The 16,100-nt window shown below is 36.1% G+C and overlaps 1 protein-coding gene across 1 annotated transcript; it reads left to right on the forward strand.

The window, feature by feature from the left end:
• Positions 1-645: 645 nt before the first annotated feature.
• LOC125250941 (CD48 antigen-like) lies at positions 646-4,555 on the forward strand. Its single transcript, XM_048163785.1, has 6 exons — positions 646-1,362; positions 1,986-2,291; positions 2,890-3,147; positions 3,368-3,496; positions 4,055-4,095; positions 4,222-4,555. Exons 1-6 carry the CDS (start codon positions 1,296-1,298, stop codon positions 4,312-4,314), a joined length of 894 nt encoding a protein of 297 aa, XP_048019742.1. The 5' UTR covers positions 646-1,295; the 3' UTR covers positions 4,315-4,555.
• Positions 4,556-16,100: the final 11,545 nt, after the last annotated feature.

Consider the following 16,100-nt stretch of genomic DNA (forward strand, 5'->3'; position numbering starts at 1 on the left):
ATATGATGTATGTCATGTCTTTGACTATGCCAGTCAAAGATTAACAGTAATTGTCAGCCTTGACACATTAACAACAAATAATGTGAATAATCACTTTTTTATTATTATTTTAACTGAATTGCTATGTTTCTGATGATGATAGTCGACAGAAAATAATACTTTTATTTTCTTATAAACCTTATGATTTATTTATCCAACCAAATACAGGAGTGTGAGTTGATGATGGAGGTGTAAAATGGATTCCAATCCCAAAAAAAGCTGAATTGTGTGTTTCTCTCTCCTCAGGGTTCAGTGCTGAGATCCCAGATAGCAAGCAATCATTGAAACATTGTTGAGTCGGTGATGTATCAATGCTAACTGCATTCTTCAAACTCTCTGACTTTCTTTTATACCAAAAGGAACCTGCTCTGTCTTGTCTGTCAGTGTTTTGTCAGTGTCCTTTTTGCACTGTGATGTATTTTTCACTGCATAAGAACATGATGTGTGGCGTGAGAGCCCATGGCTTGTCGGACGTAACTAAGGAGGGCGGGTCTTTGTGAAGGGTCAATTGTTGTAATACTATATAATAAATCAAATTTGCAGTTGAAACTGACCAAAAAATTGATGTTTTCTTATGAGCTCTATAATTTCTAGAGAAAGCTATTCATCTCAAAGACAGTTACTCAGGTGCTACAGGACTGAAGTATGCAATTTGAAATCTGACTTTTTAAAAAAATATTTTTTTACACTGATCATTTTGAATGGCTGTCAATGGAGAAAGATGCTGGTGTAGTTACACCTTCTACCTGCAGGGGCAAACAGGAACATGTTAACCAGATAAACTGAGTCTCTTCTAAAGCCCAACTAGAACAATGTCACTTTAACATTTATGTACAGTTACTCATTTAGATTTGTTCAGTTTATTGTTGGACGCTGTAGTGTTTTCTGTCACTGGTTCAAACTAATGTCTGTTTTCAGTTTCTAGTCTCATCTATATGGAGGTAAGAGGCTGTTTCTCAAGGAACAATGTGATACAGGGATTTTCCTCCTCTTACTGTTATTAAAGGGACGTAACTTGCTTAAATTGTAAACATCTCTTGATTTATTTATTTATTTATTTATTTTTTGTTTGTTTGTTTGGGAGCATTACATGTATGTAATGTAACTAATCTAACTAAACTAATAATTGTCCAGCTAGCAGAGGATCATGACAAAAACTGAACTGAGCCGTTCGTGGAGGAGTTATAAAGAGACTACACGAGTGTCATTTCACTCTTTCAACTTCCTGTTTTAAGAACACAACTTCAGCCATCTTGATGTTTGTTACAATGGCAGTAGATCATCTGCTCACATCCTTCATCCTCCTCCTCATCAGTAACACAGGTAGTCAATTATTAAATGTGTATAAATAACTGAAATGTCTTGTTTTCAAGTGCTTCATCTATAATGATGTTTGTATAAAGCGTCATGTTCAGTCTGCTATAGTTCTGCTTCTCATGAACGTTATCTGCTCCTGATGACAAACTAAAGCACTAGAGAGAAAGAGTGGATCCACGTCCACACTAGAGTGGATGTGGAATCATATTTGCTCTGAAAAACAATGTATTTCTGTTTACAGACACCATTAGAGATTTTTATTTATTAGAGATATTTTAATTAAATTTTACAAACCATTTATCATAGAAACAAGTGTTTTATATCCATTGATTGATTCCCTGTCTCCTGCCCTACAGATCCCAAATGCATTTCATATATGATTTTTTTTAAATCATTGTTGCTTTGTGGTTTGCATGCATGCAGTCTATAATGTCTTTGTCAACATTCATTAAACACATCTGACCTGTAATTTAACTTTTCCACCTGAGAGTAAAGAATAATGCAAGGTGTCTTTGACTAAAATATCTGCAACTCCAGAATGGAATCAGTAGTTTTGATCAGATGTGGTACTTAAACACAGAGCTTCACTCTGAGAGGCTTAACAAAACTGTGTGTTTCTCTCTTCTCAGGGTTCAGTGCTGAGATCTCTGTGTTTGTTCAGACGGGAGATTCTGTTCAACTGGATATACAGACACATGAACTACCAGAGTTTAATATTTTATTCTGGACAAATGAAAAATCAGAGAATATAGTTACGTATATACATGGAGTTAAAGTAAATCCTCACTCTTCCTACAAGGACAGAATGGATTTCAATGATGAAACCTTCTCTCTCACACTGAAGAACATGCAGAAGACAGACAGTGGACTCTATAGAGCAAGAACAAGTGGAGTATCAGAGAAGAATATTGTTACATACAGAGTATCTGTTATAGGTGAGTGTGATTTCTTTGTGTGATTTAATTTGTTCCTGCATAAAAGACACGTTGTCTTTAACACTCTAAAAAACAACCCAAGTTGGGTTGAAAATGGACAAACCCAGCGGTTAGGTTAAATGTTTGCCCAACCTGCTGGGTGTTTTATTTAACTCAACTTTTGGTTAAAAAAATGCTGTATTGTTTGCTTAAAATAAACCCAAAATATGTTGGAAATTAACATTTATTAATATTAAATATAATAAGTAAACAATAAACATTTATTAAATTTCTTACTAATAAATGTTCACCTTTTGATTAATATTGTTGCCTGTAATAATTATGTGTTTGATTTTTAGTTTCCAGCCTATTTTGGGTTCATTTTAAGCCAGCAATATAGTCATTTTTAAGCAATAGTTGAGTTAAATAAAACTACCCAGCAGGTTTGGCAAACATTTAACCCAACTGCTGTTTGTCCATTTTCAACCCAACTTGGGTTTTTAGAGTGAATGCATGATGTTTCTTATATATAAATTCCTTTAAATTTATGATTTTTAGATTTGTTTGTTTACTATACCACTGTGAATGTGATTGATTTTGGAGTAAATGTGTGTTTCAGATGCTGTGGAGGCTCCTGTTCTGACTGTAAACTCAATCTGGTCCAGCAGTGACTCCTGTACTGTGAACTTCACATGCAGAGCTCATGATCTCACGATAAACTCCAGCTATCAGAACAACAGATGCTCTCCAGAGGAAGTGACATCACATGAGATCTACACTCTCATCCTGTACTGCAGTGAGGAATCCATCATCTGTAAGCATAGCAACCCGGTTAGCTGGAAAAAGGACAGAATAAACATCAAACAGCTCTGTGAAGGTAAATATCTGCTTCTATTCAAGACATGTGTGTGTACATGCAGTGAGCATTATCTACTTGTCTTTATTCTCACAAACTGCTTTTGGTTTACAAATTGCAAGCGGCATGGTATTTATATAGATAATATAAAGATAATATAGATTATATAGATAATAAAAGTGACTGTAAAGTTTACTAAGAATAAACTGATTACTGCAATTCTTCATCTTTTACTTTCCAGAGAATAAAAGACTTCTAATCCCAACCTCCTACAGTTCATCTCACATACATGTGCTCATTATTGTGTTTGGTGTTGTGGGAGTGATAGTGTTTAGCGGTTTGGTCCTTTTCTGTTGCTGCATGTATAAAGGTATGTCCAGCTCACAAATATTGAAAGAAAAAATTTAGTACTAAAAGAATGTTGGAATATGGAAATTATTATGATAGGACATTAAATTATTATTATTATTAATTATTATTATTACATTTCTGTTTATAGATCATTTTCCTTCTGGTGCATAACACAAAACCCCTTGCAATTCCCCTAAATGCACAAATTGATCTTGTTTAAAAAGAGTTTTTGTAAATTTTTACTTGTGTTCTGACTTCACTAAATCTTTGGTGTTGACAACAAATACTCTTACTTCATATTACTATGAATTTCATACATGTTGCAATAATTTATTCCTTCTTACAGTCAGACTACAATGTTTCTTTAGAATCTATATGGATTTCTACAAAGAAGCTTTGAAAAAAAAACTCAACACAATGTCTAACGTGCCCTATTATAGTAACATCAGTCTAATTAATCCAGAACAGTCAGTCTGATACATGAGAGAAATCAAACATCTGACAGCAATCAAACACAAAGAAACATGTTTCCACACAAGCTGTAATCTGTGAAATAAAGCTCCATTCTGACTCTCAGGTGTCAAACAGAGTGATGATTCAGACTACGATGATGTTGAGGTGAGATTCAAATGTCTGTTCATCTCTATTTCCTGCAGACGTCACAGATTATAAATGTCATGTCATCTAATACTGAATATTAACTGTGTTTCACATTCTGTGATGGTTTGATTTATTTCTCTTCAGACTCTGACGCAGAAGATGACAGGAGATACCTGGACCACCATCATCTACTGTACAGTAGGACACCAAACACCTTCATCTGCTCATGACTGCTGAAGATCAGAATCAACTGGATAAAAGACTTTGATGATTGACTGGACTCACAAGTCTTCATTTAACTCTCTGACTTCATGACTCTTGTGGAAGTGTAGAGATACTCTTACTGCTGTGAATGAATTTTAGCCTGTTACTGCAGATGTACAGGTGCTGGTCATATAATTAGAATATCATCAAAAAGTTGATTTATTTCACTAATTCAATTCAAAAAGTGAAACTTGTATATTATATTCATTCATTACACACAGACCGATATATTTCAAATGTTTATTTCTTTTCATTTTGATGATTAAAACTGACAATTATGGAAAATCCCAAATTCAGTATCTCAGAAAATTAGAATATTGTGAAAAGATTCAATATTGAAGACACCTGGTGCCACACTCTAATCAGCTAATTAACTCAAAACACCTGCAAAGGTCTTTAAAGAGTTAACTATTTAAACATCACTCGCACTTTAAAAGGGGGAGGAGACCGAAGGAAACTCTGGGTTTACCAAAGAAAACCTGCTCCAGACCAGGGGTGCGTTTCCCAAAGCGAACTATGGTCGCAAGTTCCGTCGTTACCAATAGAGTTCAATGGGACTTACGACCATGGTTCACCAACGATGCTTTTGGGAAACTCACCCCAGGTTAGGTTCACAGAGTAAGTTACAATGGTAACTGACTCTGAGTAGAAGTTACCTCTCTATCAGAAACGGGCTTGACTTACCCTGCTTTCTCGGGTTTGACATACCTCCCATTCTGGAACAGAAAACCCAGAGTTTTCTTCATTTCAGGGTTAACATACTCAGAGTGACATACTCTTTTCTGAAACGGGCCCCAGGTCTCTGTTGAACAAGAGATTTTAAAATCTCAGTGAGACTATAATCTGCAAAATCTCAGGCTGTGCAAAAGAACACTCCTCATTCAGGGTTAAACCTGATTTCTGAAGTCTGGACAGGTCTTCATTGATCTTTGCCACATACTAACATGTCAACATGGCATATTACTCCTGATATTCCCTCTATGAGCTAAGACAGAGTTGTTCTGGGTCCGAGTTGATGGTTTATATTACAATTAGTGCAGTATTTAAGATTAAACTAGAGAAAGGGCATTTAAATTCAAATGCAAAGACGCAAATTAGAGACATCTGGTGGGCGGGAAAAAAAGATTCACATGTAATGCAACGTTTAACCACTAGATGCCTGCAGGGCCGGGTCTAGGGGGGGGCTAGGGGGGGCTAGAATTTCCTTGTGCCCCCCCAAAAATGTGCAGCCAACAATAAAAATGAATAAGCCTACATAAACATTAAAAACGTCTTATCTATTGAATAAGGATCGGCCACTTTAATCACAGAAAAAAAAGTGAATATTATGCTTATAATGATATTTAATCTCACAAAAATGGACTTAAAATCCAAAAACATGCGAACTGGGAAGTAACGAACATTAATCAGAAAACACGTCGAAAACAAGTGTACACCTAATCTTCAAGCAAGTAGCCTAAAAAAAATATCACAATGAGGATCACATCTGCATCAGCCGAACATATTTTCTGCATGCTGAGATAGCTGTCAGCGAACATTTCCTCAGTAATTTCGTTAACAATGAATAATTTGAACATTATATCCAGGGGCGGCGCTAGGGGTGGGCTAAGGGGGCTGGAACCCCAAATGTTTTTCCAAAAGCCCTGAATCTTTCAGGTTTGAGGTTTCTGTGCTGCGTGTTTTAAAGAGAAGTGTGCATCCGAAAATACAATGTAGACTGAGACTCTATATCACAAATAAAAAGATGTTTGAGCCCTCTTTCATGACCAGGTACAAGTCAATGCTGTTTCTTTGTTCCATTTGCACTCTGTACATGGGTTGAAGCTCTCAGTTTTGAGCTTCCAAAGTGCACCAGACTGATGCATTTAACCTTAAAATACACAAAAATTTCTTATTTCTTTTCTTTCTCATTTTATGAACTTTAACCAAGAATACTACAAAAAACGCTCCTTTCATGTCAGTAAATTAAAATGTCATTGGACAAATATAGATTTCGGTTAAGCCCCGAATGTTTACAATGTCTGGCTCCGCCCCTTATTATGTCCATAAATAATTCACATGGCCTACATAGCCAGTACAAATTAGGCTGTAGCCTATAATTTGTTAGCCACAAGACGATTCTTGATGAATCAAAAAAACAAAAAGTTAGCTATGAATATTAGCCTAGAAAATGCTGCCCTACCAAAATTTGTGATTGCCCCCCCAGTCAAGCAAGCCTAGTACCGGGCCTGGATGCCTGTATGGCTCTTTAATAAATATAGATGTAGATACAGGGCGCACACTGTGTGTGTGCATGTTTTTGTGACATATCAGGACACAAATGTGTATAATGACATGGGTATGACTTAGGTATTACAAGGAGAGGGTGACTTATAAGGACATTCCCCATGTCCCCACTTTTCAAAAGGCTTATAAATCATACAGAATGAGTTTTTGTGAGAAAGTAAAGTGTGCACAGTTTCCTGTGATGGGTAGGTTTAGGGGTAGGGGTAGTGTAGGGGGATAGAAAATATGGTTTGTACAGTATAAAAACCATTACAACTATGGAATGTCCCCACAATTCACAAAAACAAACATGCTTGTGTGTGTGTGTGTGTGTGTGTGTGTGTGGGGGGGGGGGGGGGGGGTTAACCCCTTCATTGCAGTGTGATTTTTATTTTATTTTATTTTTTTAATTTTTTTTGCAATGTGGCTGATTTTAGATTGTAAAACTAGAATTCATTTGAATTCATTATGTCGAGAATCGCTCGAAACGGTCTACGGCAGCATGTTCGTAATCAAATGAATCATTCATAATCAAATGAATTATATGTGCAAACTGGACACTGATACAGTGGTGTATCTGAACGAGACGACACGATTATTCTAATAGACAAAAGACTGATTTTGAGACTGCAGTGCTCGTAAACGTAATCAAAGTAGCCTATTATTAGCCCTATTAAATACTCTTTCGCATTTCTCCCTTGTGCTTGGGAGTTTGTTGTCATTTTCTCCATGTTCATATATTAATATTCATTATTCTGTATAATGAGTGTGCTCTATGTCTGTGCTTCATTGGTTGTTCTCTCCACTCTTCCCCCCCCTCTACACTCCCACTTTTCCAGAGCTTTACACGCCCATTTTTACAGAGTTTTTGCATCTCTGAGGTGTGAACGACCAAGGTAAAACAGGGGGGGTTTCATGACCCTTTAAATTGTGATGGTATTAAAGATAGCAAATACAGTAATACATTTTTTTAGATGTTTGATTCATTGTCGTGCAACGTTCTTTAATAAATACTATTAGAATAACCATTTTGAGTATATTAATTGGAAATTGACTAATAATAACAAACACTGTGTCAACAACAAAGTTAATGAAATATACTTCAAAATTATACATATCATTTATTGAACAAACCAATTCCTAAAAATATATAAATATTTCTGAATCTTGTGTATTCTGTAATATGGATACGTTAATTGGAAATTAACATAGAGATAAGAGATTATATTTTTTATTATGGCAAAAAGATATAGACGAGTCATATTTTTATTTTAAATCTTATAATATTGCTTGGTAAGTTTTGCATACACAAATATAAATGGTCTCAAAGGAAACCCAATATCACCCATTTCAAAACTGACATGAAGGTTTATTTTGAAACTCTACAAGGACTTTCAAGCTGTAAAGATTTCTATCATTGATTCCCCATAGAGACAAAAAAAAACTAGATAAGGTCTTTGTTTATGACTGCAAATGGTGTTTGACTGCAACACTTCAAACCACACACACCACGTGTGTTATTGTGGTGAGACTGAGTCCTTCCTTCTGTGTTCTGCTTCAGCAACAGGCATTATCAGCTTGTGTGTGTAGAGATGTTGGATAAATAGTACAAAAACCTTCCAGTGGAGACATTTGGCAATGTCCTTATTTGAAAAAAGAGTTAAAAGAGATATTTAGTTTTCAGTAATTATAATAGCTATAACAGAAGTATATGGTATGCACTCAGATCTGTAATTGTATCAGAGAGTCTGGCTCAGTTCAGTGCATTAACACACTGTTAGACATTTCAAGGGGTAAGATTTACAGTACTATCACCGTATTTCAGTTTTACAGTAACTACATGGTACTGTAATTATGTAATGCGGTGCAATTACTGTAAAAAACCCAGGTAATCAGTACACTACTGTAATTATTTGTCCTAAATATAGATTTCATAATTTTTATATAGAATTAATTATAGAATTAATTTAATTAAGTACTACTGAGATACAATTCACACAAAATTATTCCAAAATATCATTTTATTTTTTATTTAAAACATTGCATATATATCACAAAATAAACAGTCTGCCAATGCTGGAAAGGATGTGTTAAAAATATAAAATGACATAAAATGATGTAAAGTCAATGGTTGTTTAGCTTATTGTCAAAAAAATATTATAATTAAATATCAAAAATTACATTCATAAAACTGCAAAATATAAATACATTTTTAAGCAGTCAAAAATGAAATGTCCAACACAGGACAAAACAGTTATTTTCTCAATCTCATTAGGAAACATGACACATAACCCCACTTTCAAAATCATTTCACTATTTCCAAAATTTGATTAATGTACACTAGTGGCCAAAAGCACTTAAGTGTCTTAATGTTTTTGAAAGAAGACTGTTCAAGAAACATTTCTTCTTATTATCAATGTTCTCCTCTAAATTCATTAAAAAAAAAAAAAAAAAAAAAAGACAACACACTGTTTTTGTCCACCTTTGGAAATAAATGAACTTCTCCAAAGATTGTGTCCACGAACACAAATGTACTCAGTCCTTCAGAGGAGATCCCGGCTCTAACACTATATAAAAACATGAGAATGAGAGAGAGAGAATTCCATATTAGTGTCAAATAATTTTTAACCTCCATTTTTAAACTTTTTTTTTTTTTTTACTATAACTTAAAGGGTTAGTTCACCCAAAAATGAAAATAATGTCATTTATTACTCACCCTCATGCCGTTCCACACCCGTAAGACCTTCATTCATTTTCAGAACAAAAATTAAGATTTTAGTTGAAATCCGATGGCTCAGTGAGGCCTGCATAGCCAGCAATGACATTTCCTCTCTCAAGATCCATTAATGTACTAAAAACACATCTACATCAGTTCATGTGAGTGAGTACAGTGGTTCAATATTAATATTATAAAGCGGCAAGAATATTTTTTGTGCACCAAAAAAACAAAATAACGACTTATATATTGATGGCCGATTTCAAAACACTGCTTCAGGAAGCTTCGGAGCGTTATGAATCAGTGTGTCGAATCAGCGGTTCGGAGTGCCAAAGTCACGTGAATTCAGCAGTTTGACACGCGATCCGAATCATAATTTGACACAGAAGATTCATAATGCTCCGAAGCTTTCTGAAGCAGTGTTTTGAAATCGGCCATCACTAAATAAGTCGTTATTTTGTTTTTTTGCCGCACAAAAAATATTCTCATCGCTTTATAATATTAATATTGAACCACTGTACTTACATGAACTGATTTAAATATGTTTTTAGTACATTAATGGATCTTGAGAGAGGAAATGTCATTGCTGGCTATGCAGGCCTCACTAAGCCATTGGATTTCATCAAAAAATATCTTAATTTGTGTTCCGAAGATGAATGAAGGTCTTACAGGTGTGGAACGACATGAGGGTGAGAAATAAATGACATTATTTTCATTTTTGGGTGAACAAACCCTTTAAGTATGTGTGTTAATATACATATATATACATATATACATACATATATATATATATATATATATATAGGTAACATATTTTTGTCAATAGCATTAAATTAAATTAAATTAAATTATGCCAGATTAAATTTTAATACTTACATATCCTAAATTCTGTCCAAAAATGCTGAGATCCATAGAGAGAGAGACTGCAATCGACATTTGGCCAATTTCAGCTTGTCTGCAGTGAAGGGGAAGCTGTTTAAGACAAATAAACAGTAAGACGCATGCAAGAAATCACTATGTGATGATTTTTCTCCTCCCTACAGTACTTAACCCACCTGTGCGCTGATATTAGGACCTTCCTGGTCAGTCGGGACTGCAATGGTAGAGTCTTCGGCCTAATAAAAGATCAAAATAATTCAAAAGTATAAACTAAAGTTGTTTAGAATGCTAAATTTGGTATGAATGATTTTGTGAGAGTTCTACTGCAGTGCTTACCTGGATAAATGTAATCTGGTGAGACAATGGTCCATCTTCTGATTGCTTCATTTGCTATGTAATAAATAAAATGTTAGACATGATGCAAAGTCACTAATTTGATCAAAAGTTAGCAAATTTATAATGTTAGCTAGTCTGCACCAGTGGATTCACTGCTTGCTTCACACATTGCTAATTCAACAATGCTAGTGACTGCATTAAAGTCCCTGTAAAGTCAATTCTGAGAATTCTTTCTAAACACTTTATAAATGTTACAAATGTATTGCTGAAACACATTACAAAAACTGTGAACTGTGTAACGCTTAATTGTGAAGTTAGAGCGTTAAACAGTTTTTCACCAAGTCTCTGCTCAGGATTTTTTGGGCGGAGCTAAAACGGGGGTCTGATGACGCACTTGGACCCCCGAACATAGCCCCTCCCCTAACACTATATAACTGTCGATGACGTACCGAGCGTGGCGCCTCCTCTACAGCGGTTCACTCGCTCAATCTCGAGTGTCATTACAGTTATACAGCCCTTTGCACATTTAGCTAGTAATGCCGTCGTCACGCAAATACATATTACATGGTTGTTATAATATACAATATGCTCGGTCTCCTTATTTAAATTTCCTAAAACGATGATATGAAGGATTAAAGTGATCGTTCTACACCGGATAATTTTACAAACTTTCATCAGACAGCTGGGATTCACAGATAATCCGCTGTTTTTGGTGAATGTGACTGAACAGACCTCGGCCTTCCTACCGTCCCACCGATAGCCGATGATATATGGGGCCGGACAGAGTCTCTCCCGTCCCGGCCTTCATCCTCCCGTCTCGCGGCGCCGTCATTTGTCGACTCGACAACAGTCCGGCAGTACGTGCCCAATGAGTGTAAATTGCCGAGTTTGCTTATGTTATAATTAGTAGGTAGTCCACAGTAACTCTACTAAAATTTGCAACCCTCTAAATGATTCTTTTTATATGCATCAGTATGTTTGACTCATTATAGACTCCAGTCAGTTGAGACGGCAGCTCTCGCGAGAGGGCGTGGTTTCAGCGCCGACAGCGGACACGCCCCCAGCGTTTGAGAGCAGAGAGCGCTGCCTATTTGTTCGAAATTTTGATAACTTATTTCATTTACTTGCAGATTTTTTTAATCATTCAAATTTGGCTGGGTGGTTAATAACACATTTTTTTCTGCGCTGTGACAAACTCAGAACACATACTTTAAAATGACTTTACAGGGACTTTAACTGTGCTTCAGCTATAGACAAATCCGGCGAAACACGGAAGTAAAGCAGCGCCGCCATTACTGCGTGCCTTGCTGCTAAGGAAGTAGCAGAAGTAGCGTGTTGGTCCCGTAGGCTGTAGCAGATGTTAGCTATATAGTTTTTTTAGTACGTATGCTGTCCTGTGATGCCGGGCAGAGCGTGTTGTGTGGTTGGTTGTTTAACAACAGCACAAAACTACAGGCCTGGAATAAAACTGTAATCTACGAACCTTTGTTGCACATTGTGCAATCCGTATGGCCGTAAACATGGGCAGTCAGAGTTCCTGGTCGAGCGGAGGACCAAGATGTGCGTCAAAAGTGGATGAAACCGGGTGTGTCTCATACGTTCTGAAAAGTGAAGCCACGGGCTCTTTGATCGCCCCCTGGAGGCTGGATGCAGTACAGGTCATAAACCCCGCCCTCTCAATGCAGTCGAATGAGACTTCAGTGAAAACTTAAAAATAAATTCTGCTTCAAATAAAACTTTCTGAAAGATGGTTTTGGTCATTTAAGGTAGTTGTTATCACACTGATATATATTCAATTGTTCGTTTTTGTGATGATTTAGATTTTAGCTAGCAATTTGATGCTATAAAAACGGGGCGTGTCGTCATGATTCGAAGTTGATTGACAGCTTGTCTGAGGAGTGAGGACTGTCAGAGCTTCGAGGGGAGATTGAAGATGTATTAACTAACTGTTAATTTTCGATTTCTTTGTTATTTAACACCAACAAAATGAGTTGTTCAGCAGTAAACTGTACTAACCGACCTACAGGATCTGACGGATCACTGAACTTTTTTCTGTAACATCAAATGTGGGCGTTATAAGCTAATTAATAAATGTTATTAGTTAAGATAACGCACCTAATGTTAACCATGTCGGGAAAAAGCAGGTGATCGTTATCTGGCAGTTACTTATTATTTTTATGGGTATAAAATAATAATTAGCAGGACAAAACTAATGATAGCCTACTCTAATTACAGCAATCGATCTCCTGTAACGTTAGTTGAACTTGATTTAAAATGGCAGGACCGTTTCTGACGATTTAGAGTTGTTTCTAGTGGCATATTATATTGATTTTATCTACTGAATTTGCTGTTTCAAAAATATTATTGCTCTAGAAACAGAATAGCCTATTATTTTATAGGTAGACTTTTAAATTGTGTATAATTTTTATAGTCTATTTAAAATACATGAATGATGACGCAGTCGTCTGGGCGGAAGTTTGATATCGCGACTCCGCCTCCGGCTCCACTGACGATTCCTTCTGCGCATGCTCAGGCTCCAAACTTTTTTTTTTGACGTATTGTAACGTGTCAGCGCCCATTCATCAGCCCATTTTGGCTTCAGTTCAATACAATGGAAGGAAGCGGCGTTGCGTCGTCCATCTTTTTTTACAGTCTATGGATGAAACACATAACCGAGGTGGCTCATCGCATGCCAGATGATTAATAAAATAATCTTGAATACCTGTAAGAACATGTATTTTATTGCTACAACTGGTCGTGGCTAAGGCCATCCTTAAAAATATTTTGGTTTGCCGTAACAGACAAAAAAATAAAAAATGGTCGGTAGGTCGTAAAAAATGTAAATTTTTTTTTTTTTTTATTGCATCACAATAAGTGTATTGTGATTGTCAAAACATTTTAGTAACTAAGCTGAATTTTATTAGGTTTAGTGACATGTTACAATGTTTACATGGTAGGCTACAATTTCTGGTAAGCTACACTTTTTTATTATTTTTATTCAATTATTATTATTTAGTTATTATTGTGATTTGATTTAATATTGACTCATTTGGATAAATATTAGCTAGGCTACACAAGGTAGGCATAAATTTTTCTCAAGAAAAAAAAACAACTCACCTAACTTAATGCTGTAAACATACAGAGAGCCCTATCAGCTGGCAGTATTATTTAAAAATAACAATTTAAATATAATGCATTTTTTATTATAATAACAACTTTATTTAATGATATAAGTAAAAATAATAAAGATGTAATACAGTACACATATCAGCCAAAACAGGTTCTGTGTGAGGGGCTGCTAGCTGACAGCGTTCGGTCATTTCTGAGAGATTTACCTCAGACGAAGGTAAGTGTGAATACATAAATCCATTTTGAAAAACATGTTTACAAGAACATAACATTATACGTTGTTTGATGTTGTAATATTTTTTAATCTGTATTTCTAGCATGTCACATTTACAAGCACCAAAACGGTATTTATTGTTTGAATTTCGTAATAAAATTGACAGAATCTGAGAGCTGAGATTTTTTTTCTATCATAAGTAACCTGCTCTGTCTAATCTGTCGGTCTCTGTGTCCTCTTTACTTCGCGATTTTTCTGTGCGTGAGAAAATGGATGTGTGGTGTGAGAGCGTGTGAAAAGCGTCAATTGCGCGTCTCACATTTTATTGCATTTGTATTAGCTGTTTGAAGAGTAAAAAAAATACCCGTGGGTCTTAACGCAATTACAATCGGCAAGTCGGTCGGACTAAAAGGGGAAAAAATAATTAATTGGGTCGGTCGGGTTATGGCAAACAAGAATATTTTTAAGGATGGCCTAATAATTATTTGAAACTTGTGAAGCTTGTGAACATATTAGCAACACAGCTAGTAATGACAGCGTTCGGTTTTATTGTTGTCATCAATTAATACACTTCTTAATTACATTACATTACATTATTACATTATGTTGTCAATAAATTACCTTTATAGGTAAGTTTTGGCCACTGCCTGACATCATCTACCCAATGTTCCCTTTCACCAGACATTTTCTTTAATGAGCAGGAAGCGCTTTAATTGAAATGTCATTAGAGGGCACCGGGGCAAGTGTCACACCGTCACACTTCGCAGGCACGCAGTAATGGCGGCAGGCAAGATGGCGGCGCCCATAGAGTTCGCGGCGGATTTGTGTATACTACTGACAATGACAATTAACTTTGTGGCCCGCAAAATTTCGCTGTGGCGCGCTTTTAAACCAGTATTACAATAACATAGGCAGAAAACATTGCTTTTGTTAGGACATTTAAGTAACAATATGATTTCAAGTAACGTTACAGCTAAACTTACCTTAGAAATCTTGCTAGCAGTCACCGGCGCTTTGGTGCAGTTGAGACCTTTAAAACACGCATACATAAATTGCAGTAAATATTAAATTCCATAATCTAACAAAATCTTTTGTCAAATGAAACGTTAACGCAGTTTACCGTGGTAAAGTTTTTTTTTTTTTACCTTGCTTGCTGGTCTCTCTCTCTCGGGGAGAAGTCTTCATGGGGTGCATCGGTACACCGGCCGCAGACTGTGGCGCTGCCGCGCTGGTTCCGTCTCTACCTCGGACGCGAACGACACGATCCAACAAAAGTCAGAACCCAATACATTCACTGTTTGCACTGAATGCTCCGTCGCGACACGACAAATCCCAGACAGAGACAGTATGATGCCCCGTTATATGTAGGCCTACGGTACTCCGAGTCCAAGCGCTATTTCTGACACAAGGTTTGCATTTTGTAAAGGTCCGGTGTGTCCAATATAGACAGCCGCGGGCTGTTAGCGTTGTAGACACACGGTGTGAGGCGAAACATGTCAAACCAAATGTACAAAAATAGGAAAATAAAAAACACGACGGAATGGAGCCAGAGGATCCGTTACAGCAAATACAGTAGTATACTGCAAATTTTAAAAATACAGTAAATCACTGTATGTGGTGCTTGACGTCACAGAAAATTCCCATAATGCAAAGGGAATCACAGTTATTTACTGTAAAGAGAATTAGCAGTATAATACTGGGTGATATATGGTAAATAACTGTAGAAATTACAGAAATGTCTAACAGTGCAGTGATTGTTCATACATAGATTACACTGCATTCAATATCTGTGCTACTGTAAATCTTTACTTTATTACTATTATTATATAACCAGTACTAATCACATTACGCTTGATATTTTTCCATATCTAGTCTGTTTTCTTTTATGTGAGCATTGGTATGATCAACTTTATATGATGTATGTCATGTCTTTGACTATGCCAGTCAAAGATTGACAGGAATTGTCAGCCTTGACACATTAACAACAAATAATGTGAATAATTACTTTAAGTTTCTAGTCACTTAAGTTTCTGATGATGATAGTCGACAGAAAATAATACTTTTATTTTCTTATAAACCTTATGATTTATTTATCCAACTAAATACAGGAGTGTGAGTTGATGATGGAGGTGTAAAATGGATTCAAATCCCAAAAAAGCTGCTGAATTGTGTGTTTCTCTCTCCTCAGGGTTCAGTGCTGAGATCCCAGATAGCAAGCAA

This window comes from Megalobrama amblycephala, linkage group LG17, assembly GCF_018812025.1.
Source record: "Megalobrama amblycephala isolate DHTTF-2021 linkage group LG17, ASM1881202v1, whole genome shotgun sequence".
Lineage (NCBI taxonomy): Eukaryota > Metazoa > Chordata > Actinopteri > Cypriniformes > Xenocyprididae > Megalobrama > Megalobrama amblycephala.